General features: G+C 35.9%; 1 protein-coding gene and 1 long non-coding RNA gene across 2 annotated transcripts in view; one reads left to right on the plus strand and one right to left on the minus strand.

The window, feature by feature from the left end:
- LOC126912340 (uncharacterized) overlaps positions 1–7,954 on the minus strand; it is a 125,954-nt gene extending 118,000 nt beyond the window's left edge. The window contains exon 1 of the long non-coding RNA XR_007706972.1: positions 7,095–7,954. This is a non-coding gene — a long non-coding RNA (uncharacterized LOC126912340). The remainder of the gene's footprint in view (positions 1–7,094) is intronic.
- A 4,108-nt stretch (positions 7,955–12,062) lies between these two features.
- The window catches only part of LOC118264081 (uncharacterized), a 40,028-nt gene continuing 30,033 nt past the window's right edge, over positions 12,063–22,057 (plus strand). Inside the window, exons 1-2 of the mRNA XM_035576437.2 lie at positions 12,063–13,377; positions 15,023–15,196. Of these exons, the coding sequence (XP_035432330.2) occupies positions 13,132–13,377; positions 15,023–15,196 (420 nt within the window). The 5' untranslated portion in view covers positions 12,063–13,131. The remainder of the gene's footprint in view (positions 13,378–15,022; positions 15,197–22,057) is intronic.

A 22,057-nucleotide genomic window follows, 5' to 3' on the forward strand; every position in this document is an offset into this window, starting at 1 on the left:
CAAAAATAATGATAACAACATTTAGTAGAAACCAAACTAGTCATTTAGTTGATAAGAATAATTTTAAAAACAAATATTTTAATTCCACATACCTGTGAAGTTGATGAAGTCCAAAATGAGGTAAATGAACATTTGTTCGACGATGAGGAAGTACTAAATGACGTCGACGAAATGAACGGAAACGTCGAGGAAGACGAAGAGGAAAGAGAACCAGACGTGGATGCTGATGGTCAGGAAGGAGAGCAGGGAAATGACGCAAATAATGAGAATGAACAAGATAACGAGGAGGATGACGAGGAGGAACAACAGGAGGTGATGCAACCAGAACGCCATGTGAATGGATTGTAGACTAGGTTGTAATGAACTAATGAATAGCACAAGCATACTGTAACACACAGGTATTATGCATGAAGAAAGTAATGATTAGCTAATATTGGGGAAAGTTCTTATAAAAATGTGTTTAGATAACCATTTGAGTTCTTTACTAGTTAAAAAAGGAATGCGGCTCGTTTCTATTTCAAAGTGGCATTTTTCACTTCAACAGCCAATATGTGGCCACTGCTGACCAAATGCCTCTTCTCGCATGGAGAAGGTTTTTGTGTCAATCACCACGCTTGCTCATTGCGGGTTAGCGATTTCAAACTTAGCCATTATAATCCCAGTTTTCCTCACGGTGTTTTCCTTCACAGTTTGTCGGTGGTGTCTTAATAATTTTAGAAAGTACATAGAACTCTGAAAAAGTCACATAGGTACTTTACCGTTAGTACATTGCCAACTCGCACCCTCATGCATGATAGTACGGGAGGTCGCGCTACATTTTTTTGAGGAATTTCATACCGAATTAAGTTCTTTTTAATCGCCAAATTTAACGTCAGCTGTCGCACCCGCGATGGAGCTAAAGATGATAGCAGGTAAAAGTTGTTAAGAAAATGTAGAGCTACGAGAATTTTCATACTGTTCCAAAATTTAAGGGATGATTTTTGATATAATGTTAAACTAAAAAAATTATAGTCAGCTGTTTTGGATTGTACGTCAGCCACATATGGAAAGTACATTAAACTAGTTTATGTATAAAGTTATTCGACGCAGATTATTATGATTACACATTATTTACAACTTAAAACACCTAAAAAATAATAAAAACTAAAATAAAGAAAAAATAATATTTCCTTTCGGCGTCGAAGAACTCGTTTGCGTCGCTGTCACTGGGGAACGTTCCCAGAAGACTGACCGCATTGCCACGTTGAATGGCAATGCTTATCTTCTGACCGAAGAAATAGCCAGCCTTCTGGTCACGCGTAGAATCGAATAGCTTACGTGCAATCTCTTGAAATACAGAATGTGCCCCAGGACCCCATGGCCCAAACGTTTTGACCCAAAACGGCTCAAAACAGTAGTTGCCAACTAGGTTATAATATTTACGCCGCTTGAGGTCCTCTGCCACGGAAGCAGCCGCACTAGCGCATGCAGCGGTACTTAGAAGATGAGATGGCGCAAGAGTGTCTACACACGTAGCGTCCCACACCAACGGCCTACCCATCTTCCAAGGCAGCAACCACATACCATCTGGTCTCTTGCCATCATCACGTACCAAACCATTAGGTTCTAATACGGCTGGTACGCCGGCTGAGGCGAATAATGTCGTTGATGCTGGCATGACGACTTATGTGGCCTGCACTTCTACGGCATGAAAGACCAATAACCGAGTGAGCTCTGGCAGTATTAGAAGAAGAGTTGATTAATGATTCACGAATAATACTGCACAGCGGCACGTCCCATTGTGTCTGAGAAGAAGGGTGAACAGGTAAATCAGTAAGTGGACAGGCCATTTTCCAAGCTTCCACTGCATCAGTCAAACACGGCACCTCAAAACTAGCCAGTGACGGAGAAAGAATTTTCCTGACTAATTCAGAGGTTAATTAGTCAGGTGAGAAAATGCTGGTAAGCTTGTAACTTGAAATGTTGCGGACGCCGAGCCCCCCCATGCGAATGGGAAGAGTAGCTTGTTACCAAGCTCGGTCATCCAAAGCCACATTAAGTGTGGATGATAATGCGTTTCTGATAATGTTGTCTACGTATATTTTCCAAAATATGTGATTTTTTTTATATATGAGATGCGCAGAGAATATAAATAAATTTTGGTCCCAAACAACAATACCGAATCGGAGTGAAAGCCATAGCAGATGCCGTATACTATACTCAGCCTGAGACCATACAACACATCACAGGAGCATGTACAACACTCACACAAACAGACTACACTCACAATCAACTAGCAAACACCATCCTTCAAAACCTAGCAATCAAACATAAACTCATTCTCGACACAAACACTTCTTATTATAAGTATACACCACAAAGCGTATTAGAGAATACCACACACAGATTATACTACGATCGCGCAATACTAACAGACAGAACGATTCAATACAATAGACCAGATATAACCCCCCGAGATAAAATCAATAATATTACATACTTAATAGATATTGCAGTTCCAAATACCCATAATTTACAAAAAAAACAATAGGAGAGAAAATAAGTGTATAGAGAAAAAGTTTATATTGTTACTATTTTTGTCTCCACTACAGGTGTTATACCAACATACTGGCACCATAGCCTCAAACTCTTTGATTTAAAAGATAATCGTAGGCCGCATCATCACTTACCATCAGGCGAGATAGCGGCCAAACGTCGGCCAATTTAACATAAAAAAAAATTAAATAATAACAACATTTACTTTTCACTACAAAAAGTAACAATATTGAACACATGCTGGATAGTCCGAAAGTTTATGTATTTGGAAGAAGACGCCACAAATACGTAATTACACACCACACCCTGCATTCACTTAGCTTTGGCCAGTGAATACCAGCCTAAAGCTTGTAAAAGGGCAAATACACAAAAATAATAATAATAGTGTCAGGTACCACGCCGTTGTTATTCGTTCAAGGCTGTTTAAATGGGAAAACAGAGGAATTACCACTGTACTTATTGTATTACGGTATATTTAAAAGATATTATTTAAATGTTTTAACTTAAAAACCAATGTTCAATGAATACCTACATATTTTTATAATACAAACATTTGTGAATTTTCTTTCTATTTTTTTTTATTGTGCTTGTTATAATTAATAATGTAATTACGATAGGTAGTTTATATGTTTTAGTCTTGCCATAAATATTGTAATAAAAAAAAATGATTTTAACTGCAAATAACATTTATTGCTTTGACAGTGTGTTAGTTTAATACATAAACATACAACAATTAAAAATATAAAAAGCTTATTCGTTGAGGCCAGTAGAAGCACGCACTCTTTCCATGGGAAAAATCTTCACTGCCAATCGTATAGACTGTTTTAGGGACTCCAAATTACCATGGCGTTTAGAGCAAGCTGTACTCACTACAACTGACCATAAATCATAATCCAGTGGATTAAAATCGGGACTAGACGATGTCCAGTCTTCAGCTCTGATGAAGTCCGAAACGCTCCCTTCCAACCAAGACTGCATGGACCGAGCTTTATGACCCGGCGCCGAGTCTTGCTGGAAGGACCATACTTGGTTATTGAACATGGTGATGTTAAGAGGCTTAACTACCTTCTCAAGAATTGTATCTTGATACACTTTTTCACAAAAATATGGCTCAGTCACTCCTTCATAGCTAACACCCCACCAAACCATCACGGAAGTCGGATAATGTCCACGTTGCACTCTGTCGACTAATTGGCAAGCTTCCTTAGAGCTTTGAGCATAAATACGGTCATTTTGTTTGTTAAAATGTTGCTCAATTGTAAAAAAAAATCTCATCCCTAAACAAAATATTTCTGTGACCTCCCTTTGCGTACCGCTTCAGTAGTTGTTTCGATTTTAATACACATCTAGTCTCTAAATTATGAGTTAAGAAATGACCAGTGTGTCTCTTATAGGCTGCAAGTCCTAAGTCATCTTTTAAAATACGCGACGTGGTTCTAGGTGCTATTTTCATTTCCCGAGATAAAATCTTTTGCTTTCGGACAGGATTTCTTCGAATTCTTTACCTTACTGCTTTGACGTGTGTACTTAACTTATGAGCTAAAGTTGCTTGAAATAAATGTATTTTATTTTATTTTTATTTTTATTATTATATTTATTTTTGACTTTTTCGTACGAACACTACGTGGACGGCCAGATCTTTTTCTGTCACAAACAGAGAAAGTTTCATTGTACCCATTAATAGCCCGATACACAAACATTTTACTAATACCAAGTGTATGGAGAGTTTTCAAAATTGCATTGGGCTTTATACCTACTTTGTGTAATGCAATCACAGCGATTCGGTTCTCTTTATCACCCCACTCCATTTTAATATCGCAAAATATTGTACAATGTATTGGCGCCAAAATGAGAAAACACAATTAACAATCGTATAAAAATGACAGATTCGAAATTCAAATGTAATATTTTTTAATTTTTAAGTGTAACAGTATTATTTTATGGCCAGACTAACACCGCTAGTTAAAACTGTGTTACGAGGGTGGGTCAATAAGACCGTGACTTTTTGAATAAAATACAGGATTAGGGATATTTTTTAATTAAATTTTTCAACATACTCTCCTTTGAGATCCACACACTTTGTCCAAAGATTCTCCTATTTTTTTAACCCTTCCAAATATATGATTTCTCGAAGTCATCAAAATGAGCATTACTTTGTGAAATGATTTCATCTTTGGACTGAAATCTCTTTCCACCAAGCCACTTCTTTAAGTTTGGGAAAAGGAAATAGTCACTTGGGGTTAAATCCGGAGAATAGGGTGGATGAGGTAGCAATTCGTACACCAATTCTTGAATTTTCGACATGGAAACTGCACAAGTGTGCATCCTTGCATTGTCCTGTGAAAAAGAACTTTCTTCTTGGTCAAATGCGGTCGTTTTATTTAAAACTCACATTAAATTGACCCAATAAGTTGGAAAAATATTCACCATTTATTGTTTTACCCTTTTGAAGGTAGTGCACATGGATAATGCCGCGTGCATCCCAAAAAACGGTCGCCATGACTTTATTGGCTGACAAACCCACCTTGACCTTCTTTGGGGCCGATTCACCCCGAGAAACTCACTTTTTGGGTGGTGGTGTGTTGTAGAGGATCCATGTTTCATTTATGGTTATGAAACGATGCAAAAACTCGTCCATATTTCGGTTGAACAACGCCAAACTCGCTTGCGAAGTTGTCACACGTTTGCGTTTGTGGTCGATTGTGAGCAATCGCGGCACCCATTTTGCGGAATGCTTTCTCATACCCAAGTGATCATTTAAAATTGTAACCACTGATCCATATGAGATGCCTATGGCTTCCACAATCTCTCTCACTTTCAATCTCCGATCGGCCAACACCATATAGTGGATTTTTTTCAATGATTTCGGATGTAGAGACGTCAATTGGGCGTCCAGAACGTTCAGCATCTTCCGTGCCACAACGAAATACTGTGAACCACTTTTTTACCATTGAAATTGATGGTCCAGAGTCCCCATAACATTTATCAAGCTTAGCCTTGGTTTGCGTGATGGTTTTTTTTCTCAAAACATAATGCTTAATGAGCACACGAAAATCACTTCTTTCCATTTTCTTTAAATTACGCGGTAGTCTGCTTAATCAATGGCTCTCAAAGACAAACCTAAAGCCGCAGCTTCTTCGAATTTTGCCAGAAGTCAACTGATAGATGCCTGTTGACAGGAGCAGTGTTGCTCTTTTAATTAAATAACAAGAAATAAAAAAAGTCACGGACTTACTGACCCGCCCTGGTATCGTAAACCATAAAGTAGTATAATTTGTGTTAAATTGATGTGAAATTAAAATATTAACTAATTCTATAGTTAATAACAATAAAGTCATCGTCAGTTAAATGTTTATGGAAGTAAAGAGAGTCAGTTCATTTGTTGAAATGACTATGCAACGCTTAGATGTACTGAGCGCGCAGCTTGTTTATGACTTTGACTGACGTCTTACCTCCGTTATAAATATAGATAACCATTTTTTTTTTTATTTATTTTAAAAGTATAAAAATCCCCTGTACAATAAGCTCATACAGTATGAAATAACTTTATACATGAACTAGTTTAATATACTTTCCATACGTGGCTGACGTACAATCCAAAACTGCTGACCATCCTTTTTTAGTTAAACTTTATCTCACGAATCATCCCTTAAATTTTGGCACGGTATGAAAATACTCGTAGGTACATTTTTTTAACAACTTTCACCTGCTATCACCTTAAGCTCCACCGCTACTTGGGTGGCTGACGCTTAGATCACTTATATACTAGATATTTACTGCGGTATGAAATTACTTACTGAAATATAGCGCCACCTACCGTACTATGAGAAGCGGACGTCTAAAACTTTCGAGCCACCACGACATTCTGTCATATTATTATTGTTTAGATTTCAAGAACAGATATCCATTGAGTAGTAGCATTTTAGTTTTATACAACTTAGTCAAAAATTAATCAGTAACTAGGTGTAGAAATCGAAGAAAATTTGATCAACGTTTTTTATACTTATAAGCGAAAGGAAGTGCTTGTTAGCCTAAATTGTGAAGAACAGAAAAAATCAAACATCCCCGGACATCTGCCCGGACAAAACTTAAATACATCGACACCAGCAATTTATACTACGCTAACTCGAAATTTGGAAAAAACTTTGTTTATGCCAAGTTGCTTAAAATGTGTGTTTACATACGTCATAAAAAAATTGAGAAGAAATATGCAAAAATAAGAAAGTTACAAATCTTATAAAACGCTAAGTAAAGGTACTTTTTGAAATCACTCGATTTATATTACGCCAACTATTATTAGCGGAGTGTGCGCGCGGATTACTTTGGTCAAAGTCCGTGCAACACTGCACTAACTCATAGTTAGCGTAGTTTAGTGCGTTCGTGTGTCAACTTGTTCGTTTGTAAAATGAACGACTTAGCGACTTTTACATAGTAAATACTTATGTGTTAACGTATTAATTGGTTTATTAATGGTACGTTGACTATTCTTTTTGTGAGGAAGTACATGTTCTTTATAAAATATTGAAATATGCATCAGATGATTGATGATGCACTACGACCTCCCGTACTACACTACGCTAACATAAGTTAGACGTGTATAAGATGTAATTTTTTTTTGATGAATTACGTTTATATACGGCTAACTTGCGCTAAATCAAAAAATAGAAATAATTAAGAAAATATAAATATGAGATATTACAATGAATAAATTAAATATTAAGCGTACCAAATTTCAAAAAAGTATCTTAATTAATGTAAAAGTTATCACGTTTTTCCCTTTAAACGCCTCTACTGTAAAGTACGCTTTTTGAGTTAGCGCAGTATAAATTGCTGGTGTCGACATTAAATAATTATATTATTTGAAATAAGTTAGTAGTGTGTAGTTTATACATTTCACATGTTAAAATGACCTTTTTATTCTTTTTAAAAACAATCGTTAGTTTTGATTTCAATTACTTATATACCTACATTTGAATTAACTATTATGTAATCCGCTTACTCACAGTGCGACAATCGCCGCGTCGTGTGTCGCGGAATGCTGCTCAATATAAATATGAGCCTCTAGCATGGCTTGAAATTAGTCGAGTTCCTCGTCAAACAGTTACGTGAATAAGCCGGTAACATGATAATTAATTTAGCATGTCTCAAGAAAGTTATAATAAAATTATACACTTGAACTGCTCAAAAGCAAACATTAACTTCGAAACATGTACGGCTCTTAAAACAAAGACTGGGTCTCATAGTTTCAAGATCAACAAGTCATTTACAAAATGTTCTCCAACAAGAAAATGTTCAGAAAGTTGATACTTGTAACGACTGTGTTGTGTTATGTCTATTCGCAAACTTTAGGTAAACAAGACGAATTTATTGAAATAGAAATAGAAATAGAAATATATTTATTTGCTCCAAAACATGGTACCTGTGCAAAGATCTTACAATTTAAATGGGATTCACATGTTTTGCTCAATTTATAAGCATGCAAATATTTAAAATGATCACAGAAATGTGAGTTTGTATCTAAGTTAATACAAAATACAAATTAAAAAACTAAAACTTATAATCTAATTATTCCTTAAGACTATAAAAATTATGTTGTTTGAGCCATTAGTATTGTTTTTTTTTAAATTGGCACTACCTATTCCTATCACTGCTTATAAGTAAAATTTATAATTTCATTATTACATTTAAAGTTTTATATCATATCTAAGTAAATCTTGATAATGGATAATTACAGCGCTAACGTTAGATTCGCTTAACGGCCTTTATAAGTGTTACAAATGTCATTGGGCCTAATCCGACCACCCGATCGGACATGAATGAAAATGATATAAAATGAAAGAGTATAAACTTACCATTAGGTATGGTTAATTTTTTAAAATAACTGAAAAATTTAGCTACAGCAACGTCACGCCTTTAACCCCGAAGGGGTAAGCAGAGGTGCTCATTACGACACTTAAGGCCGCTATACAATGTACACCCACTTTTCACCATTTATGTTATAAGTCCCATGTAATAGGGGGTGAGCCATATACTGGACACAATTTCAGACTCCGTGCTACTACTGAGAAATTTTCGAAAAACCCAAAAAATGCCCAGTAATACTTTGCCCGACCCGGGAATCGAATCCGAGACCCCTTGTCCGGCAGTCACACTTGCGACCACTCGACCAACGAGTCAGGCAGGAAGTGAAAAATGTAGTAGTTCCATTAAAATGGAGTTTGGAGTAGACAAATGTAAAACGAGGAGGGAATGTGGAATATAAGCGTCTAGAATTCTCATATTTGACAAAACTAAGAGCGCTTTCCGCATAAAATACTTACAAGTACCTGGGTATGTCAGAAGGATTAGGCATCATTGGACCGGACATGAAGCAATCGTTACGGGAGGGCTTCTTTGGCCGCCTGAATAAGGTACTGAAAAGTTCATTATCAGGCGGAAACAAGGTGCGAGCCTATAACGGTTTGGTCATGCCGGTTCTAATGTATTCTTTTGGCATACTCAAGTGGACTCAGACTGAACTAGACACCCTGGATAGGCGAGTCCGAACACTGCTGACTGCAAATCATATGCATCATCCTCGTTCAACGATCATGAGGTTGTACATCCCGCGGAAGTGTGGGGGTCGAGGCTTATTAAATGCTAAGATCCTTCATAACCGTGAGGTGTGCAACCTCAGGGAATATTTTCTGAAAGTAAACAAGGGTATGGAGGCTCCTTGGAGAAACTGAAGGATTTGTCCGTGCAATTATGGACTATGTTGTCATTACGAATAACTACCGGAAATATCAATTAAGGATGGGACTGTTGACATATGTCGGCCATGCCATAGTCCTAGTGTGGTCGTTTGGCTAGTAGTGAGTATTTGCATAGACTTAATCAGGTGGCCAAGATTATCCATCAGCAACTTGCTTTGCACTATCGACTTGTTGAGTTTGAGGTTCTATTCTACAAGTACGAGTATGTGCAATTTTTTTTGTGGGTGGAAAATCATCCAATGACTTCTCCTGCTTTGGGTGAGACGGAAGGGAGTGTCAGACTTTTACTGACGGAAAACCACCCCGTTCCTTCTCCTGCATTGAACCGGAGCTCCGGTAACCCTTTACGTTGTCCGCAGCTTCGGGTCGGGCATCAGCCCTACCGGGCCCCATCTATGGTAGTCTGACTCATTGAGGCGCGCACGGAACGCGACGCGACACACGCACGGTTCTGGTTCTGGTCGGGCGGCGAGCTACCCTTACGCGTCGCGTCCCGGTGCGCGGAGTGCCTTCTGCGGCGGCTGGGGCTTGAGGAGGATCATTTCCTCACGCGCTCCGCCTCCTCTTGAGGTAGCATGACTGCTCCGCAGAAGGAGGAGACGGCATCCCACTCCCCCTTGCTCCATTTTCCTTGCTTGTTTTTTGCCATACCTATTATTGGAAGCAAGTATAACAGCTCACGCATAGGACCCATTTAGTATTAGCATTTAATATTTTAGTTTTAAGTAAAATTTCCGTGGTGCTTGGCGACTGGGCTTCTCCCAGTTGTGCAGTCTCTTTTGTGCCTTAAGGCTTAAGTCATCCTGTCTCCTGCATTAAATTCACCGAGGGAAGTGGAAACTATCGTTTTCTTTTCTTCTCCTCTAATAACATCTTCTGATTTGTTTCGTTGCGGGATCCAAGACAGTCATTCATTTCCCTGGGACGCGCCGGACTTCAGTGTTCCGGTGTTTTCATGTTTGTATCTACTGTAGATCCTGGCTTACAGGAGTTGCAGCGGTATGGGAGGTTGTGGCGGGCTTGTCCCCCTTGCTCCGCACCATGGTCTGAACCAGTACCGGACGCGAGAAGTCACAGCCGCGGAACACTTAAAAAAAAAAAATGATACTTCCGTGTTAAGCACCTGCGTCAGGCGGTAGGTGAGGACGCCGTGACGCCTCTCTAGCCACTCTTCAAAAAGGGGACTTATCACTGTTATAACAGCGAGCGCAGCCCTCTGTTGCGACAGTCGTTGCTTCCATTGCGCCATGAGATCGCGCTGGAGCTCATCCCGCCACGCACTAATCTGGCGCAGCAGTAGAGTTTCGCGACGCGCCACCGCACCCAAGCTGTAATATGCCTGACCCAGTTCTTGAAAACGGTCATATCACGTTGTACTGGAATCGGTCTATCATCACTGACAGGACTATTGTAGCCAATAAACCTGATATAGTGGTGGTAGACCGACAAGCGCGCCGCACGATGATAAGTAATCAATGTCGTCATCCCCCATACCGAGAACCTCGTGAAAGCCGTTAGAACTTTACAATAATATGCAACTTAGTCCGAGGCACTCTCTTAGGGAACTATTTTAAGAAATTGATATATTGACTGTTCCCTCTCAATACATTTATGAAAATGTAGTGTATGCTCACAAAAACATTAATTTATTCAAAAAGTATTGTGATATACATAATATAAACACTAGAAGTAAAAACAAATATATAGTTCCCACTACTAGACTTAAGAAAATAAGTGGTTCGTTCAGATGTCAATGCATACGCTTTTACAAAAAAATTCCCCGCGATATTCAAAGTTTGAGCCTGAATAAATTTAAAAATGTTATTAAAGAAAAACTGTATAATAAATTTAAAAATGTTATTAAAAATGTTATTAAAGAAAAACTGTCTTTTTATAAAATTAAAGACTACTTAGATGATAGTCAGGCTTGGGAGTGAGCCGCGATAATGTCCACACAGGTCATGTTGACATGTTTGTAACACAAGTTACATTTTAATACAATTTGACATGATATACATTAATATCATTCGAAATTTTTTTTAACATATTATTTTTAAAATTGTTAGTTTGAGGACCGTGTGAGAGTTTGCTTAGTCATTTCACTTTTAATTAATTATATTCTGACAGTGTGAGCATTTATGAGACCTACCCTAATGTTCTTTTGGTTGATATTGTTCGCCGGATCATTCAGCAACAGCCGTTAGCTGAACTGATTGTAACTGACAAATGCGTACTGCCATCTGAACAGGTCCGCTCATACTGTTGTGGTTCTTTCCTCTAAAGACCACTACAGAACCAACTTGCACGGTTCTCTCACATTATCCTCTATTTCATTGTCTGGACTTTAAAAGAGACTATGACCTCTGAGTTTGTTTCAGCATTTCTTCTCAGAGTAGTCGGATAGGAAATGCCGGCCTCATCTAGCTATTTGAAATATTGACGTGTAAAAGTGTTATTTTATAACCTATTTACAGAAATAAATATATATTATCATCATTTATCAATTATCAACTTAAAACTTTACAATAATATGCAACTTAGAACTTTACAATAACATGCAACTTAGAACTTTACATAAATATGCAACTTAGAACTTTACGTTAATATGCAACTTAGAACTTTACATAAATATGCAACTTAGAACTTTACATTAATATGCAACTTAGAACTTTAAATATGCAACTTAGAACATAAATATGCAACTTAGAACTTTACGTTAATATGCAACTTAGAACTTTACAATAATATGCAACTTAGAACTTTACAATAAAACCCAACTTAGAACTTTATATTAATATGCAACTTAGAACTTTACAATAACTTGCAACTTAGAACCTTACAATAACATGCAACTTAGAACTTTACATTAATATGCAACTTAGAACTTAAAACTTTACATTAATATGCAACTTAGAACTTTACATTAATATGCAACTTAGAACTTTACATTAATATGCAACTTAGAACTTTACATTAATATGCAACTTAGAACTTTACATTAATATGCAACTTAGAACTTTACAATAAAACCCAACTTAGAACTTTACAATAAAACCCAACTTAGAACTTTATATTAATATGCAACTTAGAACCTTACAATAACATGCAACTTAGAACTTTACAATAACATGCAACTTAGAACTTTACATTAATATGCAACTTAGAACTTTACAATAAAACCCAACTTAGAATTTTACAATAATATACTACTTTTCTGAGTGGCGTGTTATTGTAATGTAAAGTTCGTTTTACGTTAATGCAAACCTTAGTCCGTTTATATTAATAATTGCATCGTTCACAAAAGAATAACATGGTTTCGTACACATTCTAAATGAATGAAAGTGAATTAATAAATCCCATAATGGAGACTTCTTACCGTCATTAACAAAATCACGATATCAACAAACGAATCTTCATTCATGTGTTGGATCAACATTCTCTAACTAATGAAATGATGAGAGATTATAAATAATATGATGAGGAATAATAAAGTTCGGAACGCCCTTCTTGGAAGACCTTCATATAATATACTACGTACCTGATGTAACTTGAATTTAGAACGTAATATCTGACACATGCGTTCATCAAGTCAAGTACATGTGAAGAGGTAGTGAAACAGATGCTTAGTAACTGCAGAAAGATACAACCATTACTAAATTGAGATTATAATGTGGAATTAACGATCCTCGAAAGGTAAGAAGGATGGGTGCCATTGCTATATTTAGCTACCATCATTCCAATCACCAGTCAATTACATAATGGTAAGCGTTCATTTTAATATTACGTCTCATTTGGTTTTTTATTTCTTGCAAGATACACGTTCCAAATCATTTCGTTTTCAATGTCATTAATTTTTATATTTTACTGTTTTATCTTTGATAATTATAAACAACTAATGATTTGTTGTGTTTTAGATAAGCTACCATTTATGAGAAACGTTTGCGTAAAATCAGTGCCTAGCTCCATAGCTATGCCTGAAGGAATGTTGGTGATACTGGATCTAGAATTCATAAATATATACCCGATCAGAGATTTGAGGATGGAATGGCGAATTGGGTCGGTAATATTTAACCACACCAGCTTCAGTGTAAGTATAACTATTTCTAGTTAGCTTTTAATAAAGTCATAATAATAAGTGCATAGGTGCATAGGTACTTACACTTCACAGTAGATCAAGCCGGGTCGATAAGTACAATATATTTAATTATAAACTTCCTGATAATAGGTATGATTCGAATATTTGGTAGGATTTGATTATAATCTCTGTGATCGCTTCAAAACAGCAGTAATGTAATCTGTGGCGAATGTAGGTGCATCGCCCATACATTGCTGCCCATCTTTTCTATTTCTTTCTATTTAAGTTCAATAAATATCTAACACTTTTTACCCGACTGCGCCAGAAGGAGGGTTATGTTTTTCGAGAGTATGTATGTATGTATAAATTGTTTGACACGCTCTGCAGCCTAAACGGATTGATGGATTTTGGAAGGAGAGGTCGTCGTTAGATTCGTATTTACTGTGAGAGTGACACTGGATATATCAAAACAATAAAAAATAAAATGGCGGATTTTTTATTATGCCGTTTAGGCTGCAGAGCGTGCCAAACAATTATTGCTCACTCTCTAGCCTGAACGACTCGATGGATTTCAGCTTGATAGGGGTCGTTTGATTCGTATTTACTGTGAGAGTGACACTAGATATATCAAAATATAAAAATAATAAAACTAAAAGAAAATAACATAAAAAAGGTAATTTAAAAAACTAAAAAACCCGACTGCGTTTCTTTATAATAATATGAAAATGAAAAATCCCTAAAACAAGAGAGTTATGGTAAAATTGAAGCAGTCGGGACCCATTCTAGAAAGCCAGCCGTATGTGCCCCCTCACTAAGGCAGTTGTCCCACCGGCAACGATTAACGAGTACCGAGTAGAGCTAGAACTAGAAACGAGTTAGCGAGACGCGTGGAGCGAGTGCATAGTTCCGATATTTGTGTAGCTCAGCTATAAGCGAGTGTGCGAGAGTGCGAATGAGGCGGGCGATTACTCACATCAGTACGGTGCGCACTGTAGAAAAATGACCATTGGTTGTTGTCTGGCGTAAGTTCTAATCGCTTGGCGAGTGTCGCCGAGCGAGTGTTATCTTTCATAGCTCTTGTTGCTCAGCGACAAACTAGTGAAGCGAGTGCTCGCCGGCAGTGTGAACAGTCAGCGATCAACTGTTTGTATATGCATCTCTTTTGTTTACACGGAAAGTATATCTATTGTACGTTTCTTGAGCGTGAAAATAGCCGATAGTTAGTCGTTTTCTCGTCGTTGGTGGGACAACTGCCTTAGTCTTCATATTTAGAATGGCTTGTTTTAAGGTTTTTTCATTATCATATTATAAAGAAACGCAGTCGGGTATTTTAGTTTTTTAAATTACCTTTTTTATTTCCAAAAGTATCACATTAAGATTATTGAATAATAATTTTACTCGCTAGCTTGAAGCGACCTGCAGCTTACTAATATCCTTTCTCGATTCTATTATCAAGCACACGGCGGGGTGGGCCGTTCAATGTGACCGCAAGTGACAGTGCCACAGCCAATAGACAAAGAGGGCAAATCAACTCTATAACAACTTTTTATATTTATTGCTTTTGTTAAAAGATTGACCCGCCCCTCCGTGTACTCTGGCCCATATATAATAAGTGAACTTGTCAGTACGAATTAATTTATAAATTTCTGTATTTTAGCAAATTGGGCAATTGGCCCACGCTAAACTGGTCATTAAGAAGACCAACCTAAAAATGACTGGGAAGATCCTTGGATTTCTCTCTGTGAAGACAGGCACACACTCTGAACTACTTACCGTGGTCCAGAGCTCCAGCGTCATCTATGACTTCAGATACAAACGGGCTCATTATGATGTAAGTACATTATTATGTATCCACTACTTTTTTATAATTCATCTAGTTTTATTAAACGTACCCATGATTAAGTACGATCATCGATCATATAACTGAACTCATGATGCAGACGCAGCAACCAGTAATGTGCAGTAAATTGATACAGAAATACTCAATATAATTAGTGCAATCCCAACATTTTATAAAATGTACAAAAGAAAAAATAAAACTACGTATTACCAATGCTTTAACAACCAACAAAAGCTACGCCGTTGATTCAAAGCCAAAGCACTTAACTAGCTGGATACTACGACTAAGAACCAGCCGTAATGGAATATGTACTCTCTGGTGAGAGGATTAAGGTTGTATTTTGAAGAGCTTGTATGTATGGGCTATGGAAGTGGGTATATTCAGTGAGAATCAACAAGTGGTTGCCCCGTTCCCAATCTCCGGGTGACACTGAAACTGTGTGGCGGTTGTGTCGACCTCTCGTGCAATTTATACCATCCGACATTTTAATGTGATTCAGTTAAATAAGATGTTTTACTGAAATTATACTTACCTATGTATCGTAAGTGACCCGGTTTTGGCCACTTTAAGAATTTTGTCGACTTTGAGGCTTTCTTAACTTATAGTTTTAGTTATCACGAACATATTTCTTGTAAAAAGTCATTTAACATGTATTGACCTTGCCTAAGAAAACCCTTTTTTTAAAGAACGTCCAATAGAAAAATAACTGTATAAAAAAGAAAAAATAAAGGGAGTTTGTGCCATTTTTGGCCAGATTCGTGCCATTTCTGGCCACGGTCGTGTGCCAGTTCTGGCCATCAAAAATACAATAAAAGTAATCAAAATTTATTAATTAAATTTGACATTTTACAAACATTGGTTTTAATTTAGGTTGGAAAATATGAAATATTATTACTTCACTTGAATTTAACTTACAAAAAAAGAGATCAACATTTATATGACGTTGGTAAAAGCTGCAAAGTAAACTGACCTCCCCTTTGTGTGAAGGCAATTTATTGCATCTCTGAAAATGAAAAATATGTATTTGTTGAGATGTAAAACCAAGGAAAAATAATAAATAAATTACGATAAATGACTAGAAGTGGGGTGTCTATGTACACCAGTTTTGGTCAGCCATGTGGCCAAAGATGGAGAAATTCATAATTGTGCCTCCATTAGTGGCCACCTTCTAATAACCTCACTTCAGAAACATATGGCGACAAAATAACTTTAGTTCCACTTAGACAATATATTCTTCATGTAGTATTAACATAAACATCCAAACAATAAGCAAAGATTTAAAAAATAAAAACCAAATCCTCACCCGCTCGCCTTAGCCTTTTTGTTAAGATCTTAACAATTTCACCCTCAACTAAAAAGAATGACTTGTTGCATCGAAGTGAAGTTTGACACATCAAAGCTGCCAACGGTATCAGTGTCTCCAATATTAAATTTTTTAAATTCTGTACATCACAGATAAATTTATTTGTCCATGCCTTAGTTATAAATATTTGAAGGCCCAAATGGCCATAAAGGGGTCGATGGCCACAACCGGGTCACTTGCCCTACGTTTTAAATTTTATTTATATTTTAGTTTACGTTAGTTTTAATTTGCAGTGATACGATATATTTGTAGTCACCTAGTATTCATCATTAATTACAGTACAAAAATATTCTATAGAAAAGCACAATTCTCGCACATCAGTCAAGGGATCTTCCGTCTAAGGTTATTATGTAAATTGTTATCATACCAATATTACATTTATTTTACGTTTTAAATTAAATAGATCGACTTGTAACGTCTCACGTAATCATACAATATATCATCGTAATCATGAAATAGACTGAACAATATAATACAAGAAGTAGCTATACTTGTGATTTCATGCGATGGCCAAGTCAATATATTTTATGTAAAATGTAAAATAAATGTAATATTGATATAATAACAATTTATATGTACATTGTGTTTTTAATAATCTTTAAATTTTCCTTAATCATTAAGTAGTACAAAAAAAAATAAAACTACGTTTAAAAAAACCGATTTCCAAAAACTAAAAACCTTAAACAAAATCCAAAAAATAGCTATCATTGTACTGCCTGTGTCTACCCACTGCTAGTTTAGAAGTCGGTGCCGCAAGTACTAAACAAAATTATATTAAAACCTAAGCAGATACATATTATTATACAATGTAGGTATAGGTAGTATCGGTACGTTATATTTTGTTATGAGGTTGTTGCGGTGGGGGTAGTAGAAATACTGTTATTTTTAAAGTGTCTACTGTGATGTCGTTAATTATATTTTTTTCCCGCATACATTGCAAATGCAGCCTGCAGTATTTTTACACATTGGAAAGCTGTACAGAAAACTCCGCGACGGTAATGTCTACCTCTTATGGAGATATCTCAAATACACACAAAAATAATGGCAAATATTCGAAGCGATATTAACCAAGACAGCATTAATCCTTTTTAAATTAAATAACTTTAATACATTGTTGATTTAATAAGATCTACCGACAGTTGCTACATGTTTTTTAAAAATTAAAACAATGCCCCCACTATACATTTACGCAACAAGCATGTTTGTATAAAATAATTTAAATAAATTTGACCAAGTAACCAGTCAGCGTCGTTGCGATCAGTTACATGTGATAAGATCTAATACTACATTTTATAAAAACAGTATTTTTGCAATGGCTCCAAAAATTTATAATAAACTACCAAAAAGTATAAGAACTGAACAGAAACGACTTGTTTGTCAACTGGCGAGTGTCAAACTTGCGTGTTCATCAACAGAGCAGTGCCTCAATTCAGCTATTTTCAAAAATTTAGTCATTCCCACACAATCCCATTGTCATTTTGCTGAAAGTTCGTAATCTGTTAATTCACAATGGTTGATCATTGATCAGTCAATGGCCTTGTAATGGAATGGGCATTGTTCAAAAAAAATACCTTGTGTTTTTATTGATTTTTTTGATAATATAGACCATTTAAAGAAATTAATTTGAATATTTTGATAAAAGGATCAGGACCACTTCAAAAATATTTTTTTAAGATTTTCCACTTTTTGATATGGGTGTCGTCATCATAGGCACATAACGATAGTATCTGTGCCATAGTGTGGTTGCATTAAAAAAGTACAACTGTCAATTAGCTGTCTGAATAGAACTGTCAATAATAATAACCTTAATATAGGCTGTAAACAATAAAACTCGTGATAAAACGTAATTTAACATATGATATGGACAATAATGGGACTAACAAAATCATAGGAGTATATTACTTCTGTGATACTTACATTAAAATGATCATCGCGACAATACATAGTATAAACTTTGTAACATTTCGCACCAGCTTCTCGACACCACTTCTATCGTAAGTCTTCCCTATTGCGAACGAAGATTTTGTTTGGACTATTTTTACAATTACTGCTGCAACTTGGAACAAAGCACTTTCTGTATTCCATTTTCACTTTATGCAGAAGAAACTTAGAATTTGAAACTTTGTATTTTTTGTAAACAAAACCGAAACAAACTGACATGACATTTATATTTGACAGTTGTAGGCTTGATTTGAAACATGAGACAACGATACTAATGTATACGTCCTAATTATAACGCGTTTTGAAGGACAAGCAAGGTCAACCGTATTTTAACGAAATATCAATAAATAATAAATATTTTAAATTATTAATTAGTCCATAATGATTGGTAAGTCTATTCCTCGAAATGGTTTTTCAATTACGATATTTTATAAATTATGAACAATGCCCATTGTAGCAGAATGACATTATCGTATTGCCATTATATAAAACCAGTGTGGTAGAAATTATTTTCAAAAACCTACCACTATATTTGAAAATTTATTCATGCCAGATTTTACATATATTTCATTTTACATGTTATATAGGTATTAGTGTTATGAGTAATCTGAAGTAGTAAATAATTCGTATATACCAATATTATGTATATCAATTATACAGGGTGACTTTGAATTCGACGTATTCCTCTCGGGAGGTGATAATACAACTAATTTCCTACAAAATTAGCCCTGAGGTCCTTGGGCGGAAAGTGGCTAGTTTCTGAGATATTCAACATTTTTGGTTTTGGTAAAAAAATCCCAAATTGATTACAAAAACATCAATAAATAAAAAAATACTAGTTGGATTTTAGTTAATTTAGTTTTAATCAGTTGCCAATACATCAGTTATCATTTATAAATACTAATAATGGCAGAAATATCATTCGTTTTAAAATAGCAAGTAATTTCCTATGAAATTTTGTTTTGTTTCACTAATTTGGTCAATAGATAACTGGATTTATTTCGAAAAAAATATATGACACTAAGCGTACAAACTATTAGAAAAACTTCCTTGGTTTATTAGCTACCCAGAAATGTAAAATTATCTACAAAATTCCCAAAAACAAATGAATTAATTGATGATAAGTAGAGTGTAAAGAGAAAAGCGCAATTTCAAAAACATCTTAATTTACAAAATTTTGTTCAAAATGATCTTCCCTACGACGAATACATGCTCGAACACACTTCCTTATCTCTATGATGGTCACTCTTGAACTGAATATGCGTCTTATTTCGTAATTATCTTCAAATATGTTTCAGAGAAGAATTACGATACACGGCCAATTCCTTTTGTATAAACAAGGGACTTCATGTAAAAATCAACCGGCGGTAGGTTCTGGTCAATGTGCATGCCATGTAGTTGGACCGCCCTACTAATCCAATGCCTAAAAATCAATGTTTTCGACCATTGCCGCACAGTAGTTCGATAATGCACTTGACAATCGTCATGTGGAATAAATTCGTCAATCAAATTAATAAATTAATTCAATAAGTAGAATAAGTTAATTCATGTTGTTTCTAAATTCAAATTTAAAACAATGACCCTTGCACATTCCTTAAATTTTTTTCATAACTCTCACCATTTAAATTGTTGGATGAAAAGTAGGGTCCAATCAAATAATTATTTAGGATAGCAAACATTGGAATTAAAACCGCGCTGCGCTAACGATGGTTTACTTTTTTCGGATTTTGTTGGTATTTTTGTGCCTAATAATGGATATTGTGATAATTTATCCAGCGCACTATCGAACTACTGTGGGGCAATGGTTGAATTCCTTGGTTCCCAGGCGTTATATTGGCACGGGGGTCCAACTACATGGCAAGCGCGGTGTCCAAAATCTAACGCTGGTTGATTTTTACATGAAGTCCCTTGTTTATGCAGAGGGAATTGGCCGAGCATCGAAATTCTTCTCCAAAACATAGTGACAAAATAAAACGCATATTCAGCCCAAGATTGAACGTCATTGAGATAAGGAAGTGTGTTCGGGCATGTATTCGTTGTAGGGAAGATCATTTTGAACAAAATTTTGCAAATTAAGATGTTTTTGAAATGGCGCTTTTGTCTTTACACTCAACTTATCATCAATTAATTCATTTGTTTTTGGGAATTTTGTAGATAATTTTACATTTCTGGGTAGCTAATAAACCAAGGAAGTTTTTCTAATAGTTTGTACGCTTAGTGTCATATATTTTTTTCGAAATAAATCCAGTTATCTATTGACCAAATTAGTGAAACAAAACAAAATTTCATAGGAAATTACTTGCTATTTTAAAACGAATGATATTTCTGCCATTATTAGTATTTATAAATGATAACTGATGTATTGGCAACTGATTAAAACTAAATTAACTAAAATCCAACTAGTATTTTTTTATTTATTGATGTTTTTGTAATCAATTTGGGATTTTTTTACCAAAACCAAAAATGTTGAATATCTCAGAAACTAGCCACTTTCCGCCCAAGGACCTCAGGGCTAATTTTGTAGGAAATTAGTTGTATTATCACCTCCCGAGAGGAATACGTCGAATTCAAAGTCACCCTGTATATTCCGATTTAAAATAAGTATCACCCTTTTTGGTTTGCGGGAAGAAGATAAGATACTAGATCGCCAGCTCTAGTTGTCAATATTGTCATCATGAGCATTTCTGTCATCTCAGTATTTAAGAAAAATACTTAATTTTTTGCGATAAAAATATTATCAATTGCTTTAAACCCGTTGTCTGTCGGAACGCAGATCTACGCGAGACACAATGTGTTTTCTATTGTGTCTTATATACCGACATACAAGTGGTTAATGTGGAATAGTAAGTTGACTGCAAATGTAACAAAAGTTATCAGAATAGTTTACACACACTCTGGGCATCTCATCGATGTACAGAAACGACAATCACAAATAAAATCCGTTTTAATTTCAATAATTCAATATTAATTTATCGGAAACATACGTCGGTAAGCAAAATTCGCGTAATCAATTTAGTTTATGTTTTAACGAAAACTGAGGGTGATTGAATTATCGAGTCCGTATTTGTACTAAGTGCGGTGAAACGGTTGCGCAATTCCAATTGGTAAGTGTTACGCGTTACCGAGCTCTGCAATTTAAACCTTCTTCCAATTTTGCCAAGTCCTTCAGCTGTGCGAGCGGCAGCAACCTTAAAAGCCGGACGTCAGCAACCATTAGGTGGTGGTCGCTATCAATGTCGGCTCTCCTACAGTTCCGCACGCTGAGCAATGAGGGACGCCATTTGGAACTAATGGCAAAATGGTCTATCTGGTTCCTTGTGATTCCATCGGGTGAATTCCACGTGTATTTGTGGTGAACGCCATGAATAAATAGAGTACCTCCGATAGTTAAATCGTGGTTTTGGCAAAACTCAAATTGAGTTTTGCACGGAGGAGGAACTGACTGAATGAACCGTTCTCCATTCTCATAATGAGAATGGAGAACTGTTCATTGAGTCTGTATACTCCGAGTCATCATACTCCGAGTCCAAATGGGCATATGCCGCGCG

Source organism: Spodoptera frugiperda, chromosome 25 (assembly GCF_023101765.2).
Source record: "Spodoptera frugiperda isolate SF20-4 chromosome 25, AGI-APGP_CSIRO_Sfru_2.0, whole genome shotgun sequence".
NCBI lineage: Eukaryota > Metazoa > Arthropoda > Insecta > Lepidoptera > Noctuidae > Spodoptera > Spodoptera frugiperda.